Genomic DNA, 12,549 nt, shown 5'->3' on the forward strand with positions numbered 1-12,549 from the left:
ACTAACACTACTTTAACCACCCTCCACTCATCTATTTTCCTTTACCATTTTTGTCTTAATTCCCGTGATATCATGTCCATATTTTTTATGGGACAAATGAAGTATAATTATCATATACTGGAATTTCATTGACAACTCTTAATGTTCACATATCATTATCAGACAATACAACATAAACAAGATATAGTAACTCAAGACAATTGACCAAGAAGAAATTGATCTATTTTTTATGAGGATGGAGGCGAAGGGGAAGGCCGTGAGCTGGTGTAGGAGAAACACTGAACAACATCTTTTCATTTGGAATGACCTTTTCAAGTCTAAACCTTGTCACCAAATTGTGGGTGAACACCAATGTTACAAGCTTAGTATAGCTTCTCCCGGGGCACATACGCGCTCCTCCTCCAAACGGTACGTACGTGTAAGGTTCCGGCCCACTCCCCTCAAACCGTAATGGATCAAACTTCTCCGGCTCCTGGAAGTAGTCAGGGTTCATGTGGGATGAATGAGACGTCCACATTACCTACATAGTTCATGATTATTCTTGATAAGTAAAGTACTCCATCTACTATAAATTTGATGTAATCATGTGAAGTGAAGGCATTGAATTTTAATGGATCCTTGGTAGTTGTGTTTATTGGGTAATTAGCGCTAGGTTTTGGTTAAATAATGAGTGCAAATGGAATTTAAGATATTTAATCAGTCAACAAATCTAGTCCGAGAAGGGGTCAATGACACGAGATTTATGAAATGTTTTAAAAATTGGATAGATAAGTAAACCAAAAAGAGCTATTGTAGGTCATGGTTCAATAGGTCGGACAAGTTTGACCAGTGATTAGACCGATGTGTTGTTAAAATACTAATAAATAAATAAATCTCACCTTCCATCCTTTAGGAATGGTGAAACCGGCAAAAGTGAATTCAGCAGTGCTCTCTTTGAATGCTCCTAGTGAAGGCGGTGTTAGCCTCAAGCACTCGCGCACCACGTCCCACGTGTACTTCATCTTCTCCAAATCCTTCATCGTCAGATGCTCATTTGGGCCTTTCGATTTCGCAATCTCCATTTGTTCTGTCCAAAGCAAAATTTCGGTCATTACTATAAAAATCACAGGTGGGTAGATAACTCATTAAGGATGGAATTATATGATCAAAATGAGTTATCTACTCTACCAAACATGCGTTCATCATTAAAACAAAGACTAAACTCCAAAATCACTCCAATACATTAGTTAAAAAAAACAATTTAGTCCTACATATTAAGGAATCGTTTGATAAAATAGGCGAGATGTGAGAAGATATATAAAACATGCTAAGAAATACGGGTTTCATGTCAAGATATGCAGATATAAGATTTTTTTCGTTGTTGTAGAAAATATTTATAGAGGAGGAAGAAATTGGAATAGCTTAGAAAATATCCAAGCAGAAACATATGCATATGCCGCTCAAATTCGTATGACAGAGCAAGTGAAAACATCTATGAAGGAGGAGATAATAAAATCAAGTGAGAAAATATCCAAAGAAAATACATATACAGATGCTGAACGTCCTATTACGGAGGAAGAGAAAATATTTATAGAGGAGGAAGAAATTGGAATAGCTTAGAATATATCCAAGCAGAAACATATGCATATGCCGCTCAAATTCGTATGACAGAGCAAGTGAAAACATCTATGAAAACATCTATGAAGGAGGAGATAATAAAATCAAGTGAGAAAATATCCAAAGAAAATACATATACAGATGCTGCTAAAATCCATGTGACGGAGGAAGAGAGAACATTTACGAGATAGGAGCCGGATGCATGAATGGGAGCCGTCGTCTAAAGTGCAAGAGAGAGAGCAATAGCAGCCCCAATTACAAATCTGATCCAACAAAAACCATCACAAATTCAACTGCTGAATCTCTGGCTGAGGGGGAGTGAACAACCCCAGCTGGAAAATTCATCGAGCTGAGAAGATGAAAGGCTAGTGGCCAACCCTGAGCAACCACGCCCGGAGAAGAAGGCTGACTACAGCCAAAGAGAAAACAACAGCAGTAAAGATAAGAAGATAATAAGAAGAAGTTCACAGTTTGTTTGGCCGAGGGAGAGAGAAAGTATCCGACCAAACAATCAGATCTGGCTTGAGAAAGTACCGCCAGAATGACCCGTGAGAAGCTTGCTATGACCAACAGCAGGGCATTTGGGTAAGGAGACAAAGCAGTCGAAGAATTATCAGGCCGAGGAGGAGAGGTTAGCCCCAGCCGGATAATTATTCGAGATGATTGGAGCAGCGCCTATGCCAGAGAAGATAGCTTCAGATAGAAATGGTTCAGAATGAAGGAGAGAATTTCCGAGGACGAGGGCGGACCAGCCAACGTCTGCTCGGCGAGGGGGAGGGATATAGCGTCGCCAATGTCTGCGCGGCGAGGGGGAGAGAGATAGCGTCGCCAAACAGCCGCTGGGAAGAGCTAGTGGGAATGGAACCCTGTCTAAGATGGCTCCTAGATATGAGCAAAAACTGTCTGAATTAGCTCCTCGACAAGAGTCAAAACTGTCTAAGATAGCTCCTCGACAAGAGTCAAAACTGTCTGATGGCTCCTAGATACGAGCTAAAACTATCTAAGTTAGCTCTTTGATATGAGTTAAAACTGTCAAAGATGGCTCCTTGATACGAGCTAAAACTATCTAAAATAGCTCCTAAATATGAGTAAAAACTATTTAAACAAACTCCTGAACATGAGTTAAAACTGTTTAGACAAACTCCTTGACACGATTTAAAACTGCCAACAAAAAATTGAAGAGCTCCTTGACACGAGTTAAAACCGTCATCAGAAAATTGAAGAACTCCTTGAAAACGAGTGTAAACTTTTAATGATGAATGAAGAGCTCCTTGATAAGAGCCTAAACTTTCAATGAAGAAAAATTGAAGAAGCTCTATGATACGAGCATAAACTGTTAATGGAAATTGAAGAACTCTTAAATACGAGTATAAACTATTTATCAAACTAAAGATCGTGCAAGTTAAGTGTCGAAAAACTCGATACTCAACTTGAGGGGGAGTGTTGGAATAAGAAAATCAATTAATTGGAGAACAAGAATGCAATAGAGAAAGTTATGGTTAGAATAAAGAGGAAATCAATTAAAGATTATGGAAAATCAATAAAAAGGAAATTAGTATAATTAGAATATATTTTCCATGTATAGTTAGAATTAGTGCCTATAAAAGGTTGTGTAACCATTGAGAGAATTTAACCCAAGTCATTCACAATGTAGTCTTTAAAGTTCTCCCCGTCTTTTACTTTCTGCAATAGTATTTTATTTTCCGCATTTTACTTTTCAACAGTTGTTTGATAGAAAATAAATTATCTAAATTTGTATAGTAGTATTAAATAACAATGGCTTAACTTGACAAATTGGTGAGTTAAATAAACATGGTTAAAGTTATAATTTTGGCAAGATGAGATGAGCCCTCGTCTTATTTTAGGCTTTGAGTTAAGCTTAAATATGATATCAAACAATTTGAAATGTTCAAATATAATTCTCTATCTTAGTATAACTATTTGATTCGAAACACTCTGAAAACGTACCTTCCAAAACCTGATTGTAAATGTGGGGAAGCTCAGCAAGATAATATATGACAATAGTGATCAATGAAGAGATTTCATACTCAGCTCCAACAAGCAACCCAATAAAGACATTAGCAATGGCGCTATCACTCATGTATTCCCCATCTTCATTCGTTTCCACCACCATCTTCGACAGCAAGTCCTCTCCCTTGCTCTCGGCCTCCCTCATCTCCCTCCTCCTCTCCTCCGTGATCCTCATCAGCTCATTACGAACCACTCTCCCTCCTTTCACCGCACGGTTCAGGGCCGTCCCAGGCAAGTTTATCGGCAAAGAAAGGATTCCTTTTGTGAGAAGAGAAAAGGATTTCAAGAAATCGCCCGTGTGATCCCAACCCTCCATGTTCATGAATATCCTGCACGCCAACGAGAGGGCGTACTTCTTCGCCAACGGAAGAGCCTCCACCACTGAGGCACCTCTCCATTTGGTTTCAAAATGTTCATAAGACAATAAGTCCATCATGGGGACATACTTCTTCAAGGAGTCCGGCTTGAGGATGTCGTAGTGGAAGTTGTAGAAAGTGGCCTTTGGCTCTAGATGCCTGGTTCTTTCGAGATCCGGGAACATGGCCTTGACCATTGAAGGAGGCGACCATGGAGCGAAGAGCTCGCAGTGGTTGTTGAAGATGAACTTGTTGCCTTGTGCGCCGCATAGCACGGCTATTTTCTCTCCAAACAAGGAGGTTTTGAATGCATCTCGAGAGTATTTTTGCATTCTCTCTTTCACTAGCTTCTGTGAGCCTATACGGGCGAGCTCCATGTTTTCTCCGAGAACCGGCCAACCCATGGAGCCTGGAGGAGGGTTTTTATCCCTTTTCCGGATGGAAAAGATGAGGTATACAGAGAGAGGAAGAAGGAGGAGAGGAAGAAGAAATGGAATTAAGGTATCCATTGATATGTTGACAAGATGAGTATGGACTGACAAAATTAAAATGTATAGAAACGAAATGCTTCAAGATTTAATGTTAAATTGGATGAAAATGGGAGACATTCGAATTAGTTTTCAACTCTCAAACTACGTAGACTTCGATCTATAAGTGGTATAATTTAATGTTCAAACCGATCCAATCCAAAAGAAAATCGAATCACTATTATCGTTGAATTTTACTGATACGAGCATATCAATATCCCCAATATCTTTTTATTTATTTACTATTCAACTATCATATCTTTTCCATAGTTTATAAATGTATTATACTCCCTTCGTCCGCCATTAAAAAATATTAAAGAAAAGTGAGTGAAAAAAAGTTAGTGGAATAGGTCCCCACTTATGTATATTAGTTTTAAATAAAATGTGAGTGAAATGAATTAGTGGAAGGTGAGACTTTATTACCATTTATGGTAAAATGAACCGGGACTCCTATTCGCTGACAGACTAAAATGAAAAAATAAGAAAATGAGACTCCTATTCACGGACAGAGGAGCATCTTTTTACAATAATATTATTATTTGATTTACTGTAGATATCATGGTAGAGTTGTGATCAATGTCGAATCGAACTAGAGACAAAATTATGGCTATTAGATTTAGTTTTTTATGAGATTGTAAATTATTTCGGTCTTCATTACAAGCTCATTTTACTTCATTGTATTAAGCTTATAACTTCATTCCGGTACGTAATACCATGAAACTACAATATGTTCTTACTTATGTCCTAGTTTTGAAATGATTTAACACATGTTTCATTCGAATTCATTGACATGAGTTTTTATTCACTCTAAAAAACACAATTTATTACAGCATATGTTTAAAGTATAAAAGTAGGACTCATATTTCACTATATTTTTTAACCACTTTTTATTTACATTTCTTAAAATATATACTCCCTCCGTCCCAACTTAAGCACGAGTATTAAGAAATTTAAAGAAAAGTTGGTTGAAAAAGTGAGTCGAATGTGAGACCCATATTTTTATATTAGTTTATAATAAAATGTGAGTATAGTGAGTTAGTAGAATGTGAAAACTACTTACCATTTATGGTAAAAATGAAGTGTGATAATTAAGCTACGAACCAAAATGGAAAAGAGTGACAATTATGTTGGGACGGAGCACAGAGGGAGTAATTAATAGCGGATGGACTGACTAAAAGAGTATGCTGAAAAATGTACTCTCTCGGTCCCACTACAAGTGAGACGTTTATTTTTGGCCGTTGTTTTGCAAAGCTAATATTAAATAGTTACGGTGGAGAGAAAGTAAAGTAAGAGAGAGAATAATATAGAAGAGAGTCGTATACACATTATTATCTTACTTACTTTACTTTATCTCTATTCTAACTATTTATTACTTCCTTCGTCCCAAAGAAGATGGCATAAGATGGCACGAGATTTTAAGAGATGTTATTTTGTATGTTAAGTGGTGAGAGAAAAAATAATTTTATAATTGATGTGAGAGGAAATTTTTTCCAAAAAGAAAATGTGATATCTTTTGTGGACAAACTAAAAAGGAAAGTGTGACATCTACTACGATGGAGTATCATTTTTGCAAAATAACGTCCGATTTGGAGCGCCACACTTGTAGCAGGACGAAGGGAAAGGTCAGTGTAGCCCGCCAAATTTATAGGGTTAGGGTTAGAAATTTATAGCCCGATAAAATTAAAATCCGACTAGCCCGCACCCGATTAACCCGCAACTCGTAGGGCCAAACTCGAAAACCCGATAAAATTTCTATTATTCTATTTTTTACTCCTAATTCGACACTTCATTGATTAATGTTATAATATAGATAACTAAAAAAATAACTTTCAATTTAATGTTAAATATACAAATTATATATTTAATTTTTATTAATATAATAATTGATAAATATTTTAAAAACTTCAAATTCAGTAAAAAAATTATTTAAATTTAAAAAACATGCATTAAAATTTCACGAAATATCTCAAATATTAGTATTTGATCATGTTGATGATTGAGTTTAAGCATGTATTTCAAATTTATCATAATTAAATATTTTATATTTTATGAATATAACTAATTTTAATCATTATTTATTGGATTAATTGCATATTAATATTATCGGTAGCAATCCGATTAACCCGTTGGACTATCCCGAAACCCGAGCTTTTATGGTTAAGATTGAGTTTTTATAATCCAAAAGAAATCGCAACTTGACTAGCCCGCACCCGATTGATCCGCGATCCGAATAGGGCTGGCCCAAAAGCCGGTGGGCCCCTATTGACATCCCTAGAAGGGAATACAATTAATAGCGGATGGACCGAGTAAAAGATATGGCTGATTGTGTGTCGGTTACTTATACGTAATAAACATGATTATAAATAAATAGGATTAAATCCCTTAAAAGGAAATCCGGCCACTCACCAGTCACCCTAGTTTTATATGAATTTAATACTTCAATTATGAGACTATTTCATTAATCATACAAGTCAAACGGTGAGATTCTATGTCGCACATTTCCAGCAAGCTGCTACAAGGTGTACCCCTCCAACAACAAAGAAAGACGTGAAGGAGATGTTGGCAATTATTTATCAATCGTATATTCAAGAATCCACAATTAAACATAAATAAAGTAAGATCTTTCAACACCATGTATTTCACGTAATCATCCAATGACTTAATAATCCAATGACTTAATAAGATCGAAACATACCTTGACGATTTATTGTAGGAGTAGAAGATTTCCTTGAACTTTCTTCGGTGTAGTGGCGCAACTCAAGGATTTGTTTCTCTCCTTTTCCCTCATTTGTGCGTTTTATGTGATTTGATGGTATCCCATACTTTATTTACAATTGTCTATTTAATTAAAACTTTTCTTTTAATCAAGTAATATCAAAATTAAATTAAATAATTGATCATAATAATTTGATTTGATTTTGTTAGTCAATAACATGATTAATAATAAATTAATGGCCATCATAACAATATATACTCTTACTAAATTAGTGCTAATCAAGACATTATTATATATAAGGAGAATAAGTATCTCAATTTCCTTAATAGCAATACATTAATAGGAAACATATATATTAGTCAACAATTAATGACTAATTTGGAAATATCTCATTTAAATGTATATTTATTTAATTGATAGCTAATTAATTAGGGAAAAATGTGCTAAGTTAATGTATTATATTAAAAATCCAATTATATTTATAATGCTATTACATGTAACATGTGTGAAACATAAAACTTACCTGAACGACTTGTCTTTTGATTATTTCTAATTTGATTAGTGTCAATTATTTTGTTCTAGTAAAAAAATCTGTTAGTTAAGTAATTGAAATCATTTGCAGTCATTTTGCAATTGGGATTAAAATTTGAGGTTTGAAATTTGGATAGAACTATACTCGTACTTATTTTCATATAACTTTATTAATTTTACATTCATTCTCGAAAAATATATATATTCCTTTTATTTTATTAAAAATGAAATATTTTTTAGCTATTCCATTAAAAATGGAACATTTCCTAAAATACAAATAACATTATCTTTACTTTTCTCTTTCTATTACTTTACTGTCTTTTTATTAACTCACAAAATAATACAGTATAAAATTTCGTGCCAAAAACTAAATGTTTCATATTTATTGAGAAGATTGATTATGAAATTAATTTTATAACGATATTAATAACACATTTTTAGTTATATATGCGCAAATAAAATATTACATGCACAACTTATTGGGTGTTGAGTCAATACAGATGTGAATGGAGAAATAAAAGATGGAATATCTAAAGGCCTGACACTATTGAATATTACAAATCATTTATAAATTCAACAATCATAATAAGATCGTTTTATTACTAACACTCTGACAATACTGACAGAAAACTTGGGATAAATACTCTATTTTTGATGAGGATGAAGACGAAGTGGAAGGCCGTAAACCGGCGTAGGCGTAGCATGGTAAACTATCTTCTAATTTAGGATAGACTTCTCAAGTCTAAACCAGCAATTCAAACCTCCTCAGTTCAAGACATGGATTTTGCATGTTTTTAAGGACTAGATTTGACACGTTTTAAATGTCAATCATGCAAATTATGTTCTTAAATTACATACGTAATACATTTAGTATTTTTGACGTGTTTGTTGATAACTGATAGAAAAAGACATAAAAAGGTGCAAAATAGGCCAAGGTTCAGCCGCCTCAGTTCAAACTGATATTCCCAGCATTGTCAAAGTTCTATCAGTGATTATTGCATACTATTCTCTTCGTCTTCCAAAGAGCTTCGCGTGAGTACCTTGCACGTCTCAATCATAGTTTTGTAGAGAAAGTTATAACCATTCTACGAACATTGAACAGTGCAATCAAAGCTGACGGAAATGAAGGTGGAAATTCCGGGAAGAAAATAAATTGTTGCCCAAATCTCTCCTAAATCTCTCCTATTCTAAAAAATATACATTTTTCCAACCTATAAATACCTCTTAACCTAATTTATAATCCGGATATCTCCCATTAATATTTTTGTATGTCCATTTTAATCACCAATGTAAAATTAACAAAAATAGCAAATTTTTCTCAAGTTTGTTATTTTATGACCAGTAACGTTTCTATATTTAGTACCGATTAAATAAAATGTTTAAATACAATGTTAACACTTATAAGCACTAAGCAAGTATAAAAAACCATAACATTACTGAATTTTGCGAATTTGCTCACAACATCTAGATCTTCATACACTCGCTCCGCCCAATATTGTTTTGTGAGTTATATAAAAAAAAATTAAAATAGAAAAACTGAGGTTTACATTTTAAGAAACGTGATAGTGAGACATCTTAAAAAGAAAATACAATCACTTTAAATAGGACCAAAAGGCCTATTCTTGATGAGGATGAAGACGAAGCGGGAGGCCATAGACCGGCGTAGGCGTAGCATGGTAAACTATCTTCTCATTTGGGATAGTCTTCTCAAGTCTAAACCTTGTCACCACATTATGCATCATAACCAACAATTCAAGCCTAGCATACTCTTTCCCGGGGCACATTCTTGGCCCTCCTCCAAATGGAACGAACGTGTAAGGCGCTGGCCCACTCCCCTCAAACCGCGATGGATCAAACCTCTCCGGATCTGGGAAGCAATCTGGACTCTTGTGGGTTGTGTGTGCTGTCCAGAACGTCTGCAAGTATATGATTTCTTTTTTTTATTGTTGAGTTTTGAGTTTGAGTTCACAAAACAATGAAGAAAAAAAAATACACTTTTTCCGTCCCAAAAGAATATTCACTTTGGGTTCAGCATGAGTTAAAATGCAAAATTGGTAAGTAAGAGAGGTAAAGAAAAAAGTAATTAAAGTATTGTAAGTGGAGAATGAAGCTCACTTCATTAGAAAAAAAAAGAGTTTCTAAAATTTAAAAGGGCATATTCTAGGGTGACTAAAAAGGAAATAATGTATATTCTTGTGAGAAGAGAAAGTAAAATGATAGTAGATACCTTCCATCCTTTAGGAATGGTGAAACCTGCATAGGTGAATTCAGTCACCACTTCCCTGAATGATCCTAGTGAAGGAGGCGTAAGTCTGAGCGATTCACGCACGACGTTCCATGAGTACTTCATCTTCTCGATATCGTCCCATGTCAGCAGCTCACCTGGGCCTTTTGACTTTGCTATCGCCATTTGCTCTGTTTTTGAAAGTTGAGAGATGGAATTCAGAACATAAGAATATTTATATAAGAGGTGAGAACATTCGGATTTCAAATCGGATTTTTGTGACATAATACATGTTTTATGAAGTGTAGTAGAAACTGAGTGGACAAAGATTAGTGGAAGGTGAGTCCTATTTTTATATATTGGTTTTATAATGAAATGTGAGTAAAATAAAGTTAGTAGAGTATAAGGGCCATTACAAAAAATAGTATAAAAACAAATGAAACATATATAGGCAGATGAACGAAAACGGCAAAATGGAACAAGTATTGGCGGATAGACAAAAAAAAAACTTGTGATATGTAATTAGCAGATGGGGGAAGTGTTATCTTTAACAAGGAGTGATATTCTTTCTCCACTCACAATACTATCTATGCTTTTACTAATGAGACATTCTTTCCCCTATCAGGCCTAGAGGTGCCCGATTTTGGAAATTGTCGAGGCGGACCCGAACCACGAGGATGTTTCGCGGTTTCGGTTTTGGATCCAAAATTACCGGTTTCAGTTTCAGTTTCTGTTCCTAACAGACAGTTTTTCACGGTTCCGAAGCGCCAGTTTTCAGCATTTTTTTGCAGTTCCGACTCGGTTTCACGGTTTTACGGCGGTTTTTCGTCGTTCCGACACAAACTCGGTACGGAAATTTTCAAACCTGAACCGAACCACGGTTCTAAAATCGACGGTTTTGGTTCGGATAAATTCTCAAAGTTCCGGTTCGGAACCGTAACAATCAGGCCTATTTTCGTTGGACAAGCAAACACGAAGCAAATAGATGTAAAAAAACATTACCTTTCAAAACCTCATTGTAGACATGGGGAAGTTGAGCAAGATTATTCATGACACTAGTAAGTGCAGAGCTTGTTGTATCATAGCTAGCCACAAGCATACCAATTACTTGTGTACAAATCTCCTTCTCCCCCATACACTTCCCATTTTCATCCCTCGCCATCACCATCTTCGACAGAAAATCACCCGTCTCGCCCTGGCCCTGGCCCTCGTTCCTCCCTTCCAACTCCTCCATTCGCTCCCGGACTATCCTCATCAACTCCTTCCTCATCGCCTCGCCCCCTCTGATTGCGCGCCTGTAGGCCGTCCCGGGAAAATCCACGGGCACAGAGAGCATCCCCTCCGTCACCACAGTGAACGGATCCGAGAGCCTCTTCACGCGCCCCGGGTCGACCTCGCTCAAAACCAGCTTGCACGCCAGCTCGAACGTGAACTTCTTCGCCAGCGGAAGAACCTTCGCGACCGAGTCAGGCCTCCAGTGACGCGCCATGTGCTCACGCGCCAGCACGTCCATCGCGGGCACGTGCCTCTTGAGGGCCCCGGGCGCCAAGAGGTCGTGGTGGAGGATGCTCTTGGTGGCGGGGCCCACCTTCATATTGTTCTCGGCGACGTGGGGAAACGAAAGGACTCTCCGCATTGATTGAGGGAACCAGAAGGTGAGGAGTTTGTTCTCGTTCGAGAAGAGGAACTTGTTGCCTTTAGCACCACAAAACGTCGCCATTTTCGCTCCCACCAACGAGGTTTGGAAGATCTCGGGGGAGTGTTTTGACATTCTTTCTGTGACGAATTTCTCTGGGCTGCGGGAGAACTTGAGGTTCTCCCCCAGTATTGGCCAGCCCCGGGAGCCGGGAGGGAGGTTTTTACGATCATTGGAGGCGTTTCGAAGGATGATCAAGAAGAGATAGAGAGAGAAAGGAAGAAGGAAAAGAGGCAGAAAATATGATGCAATGGCCTCCATGTTTGTTTCGGAAACTATAGCTATCCTTGATTATATATATACCGGTAAACATGCTATATTTTTATATTGAGATTTGATATGGTTTTGAGCGATAACGTGAGCACTTCTTTTTCATTACTCCCACCATTCCCCAAAGTTTGTCCCAATTTGACGTGGCGCGGATTTTAACAAATTATTTGACTTTGTATTAAGTGAAGGTGTGTAGTGGAATAAGGGTCCCACATTGAGGAGATTGAAGATGTATTTAATGTCTGTTTTTGGTAAGATCTCAAATGGGACAAACTTTTTAGGACGAACGAAAATGATAAAACGGGACAATCTTTGGGGGACGGAGGGAGTATAACAAAATGTTGATTAGAGCTAAGTTGAACATATTATGCGTAAAAATCGTAACAAATATACTTTATACTACAATGTAAATTTTAATACGAGTACAATACATTAACCTAAGCTAAATTTTATGAATAATAAGTAAATAATGCTCTTTATATCCCAAATAATGTGAAACATCCATCACCTTTTGGACACAATAATTTCTACAGTGTAGGGGGAAAAGACAATAAATTATGTGATGTTTTTATTTTAGTACATGAGTCACTTCAAATGTGCAT

The 12,549-nt window shown here is 36.5% G+C and overlaps 2 protein-coding genes across 2 annotated transcripts; both read right to left on the reverse strand.

The window, feature by feature from the left end:
* Positions 1–220: 220 nt before the first annotated feature.
* Positions 221–4,492, reverse strand: LOC125206064 (beta-amyrin 6-beta-monooxygenase-like). The gene is made up of 3 exons (XM_048105348.1): positions 3,565–4,492; positions 879–1,066; positions 221–520 (listed from the first exon to the last, which is right to left on the reverse strand). Exons 1-3 carry the CDS (start codon positions 4,490–4,492, stop codon positions 221–223), a joined length of 1,416 nt encoding a protein of 471 aa, XP_047961305.1.
* Positions 4,493–9,291: 4,799 nt separating this feature from the next.
* LOC125206062 (beta-amyrin 6-beta-monooxygenase-like) lies at positions 9,292–11,938 on the reverse strand. Its single transcript, XM_048105347.2, has 3 exons — positions 10,984–11,938; positions 9,985–10,172; positions 9,292–9,673 (listed from the first exon to the last, which is right to left on the reverse strand). The coding sequence occupies exons 1-3, from the start codon at positions 11,936–11,938 to the stop codon at positions 9,374–9,376; spliced, it is 1,443 nt and encodes a 480-aa protein (XP_047961304.1). The 3' UTR covers positions 9,292–9,373.
* Between the last annotated feature and the right edge of the window lie 611 nt (positions 11,939–12,549).

Source organism: Salvia hispanica, chromosome 6, assembly GCF_029641045.1.
Source record: "Salvia hispanica isolate PSC_SH4W2 chromosome 6, Shi_PSC_v1, whole genome shotgun sequence".
NCBI classification, from domain to species: Eukaryota; Viridiplantae; Streptophyta; class Magnoliopsida; order Lamiales; family Lamiaceae; genus Salvia; species Salvia hispanica.

What these genes read in the sequence shown, in the direction of transcription:
- LOC125206064 (XM_048105348.1), bottom strand. Translation starts at nt 4,492, where the DNA reads ATGGATACCTTAATTCCATTTCTTCTTCCTCTCCTCCTTCTTCCTCTC. An exon ending in TTACAATCAGGTTTTGGAAG is followed by an intron (nt 1,067 to 3,564) that starts GTACGTTTTCAG and finishes TGCTTTGGACAG; the next exon opens with AACAAATGGAGATTGCGAAA. An exon ending in CCATTCCTAAAGGATGGAAG is followed by an intron (nt 521 to 878) that starts GTGAGATTTATT and finishes TGAACTATGTAG; the next exon opens with GTAATGTGGACGTCTCATTC.
- LOC125206062 (XM_048105347.2), bottom strand. Translation starts at nt 11,938, where the DNA reads ATGGAGGCCATTGCATCATATTTTCTGCCTCTTTTCCTTCTTCCTTTC. An exon ending in CTACAATGAGGTTTTGAAAG is followed by an intron (nt 10,173 to 10,983) that starts GTAATGTTTTTT and finishes TTTCAAAAACAG; the next exon opens with AGCAAATGGCGATAGCAAAG. An exon ending in CCATTCCTAAAGGATGGAAG is followed by an intron (nt 9,674 to 9,984) that starts GTATCTACTATC and finishes ATATACTTGCAG; the next exon opens with ACGTTCTGGACAGCACACAC.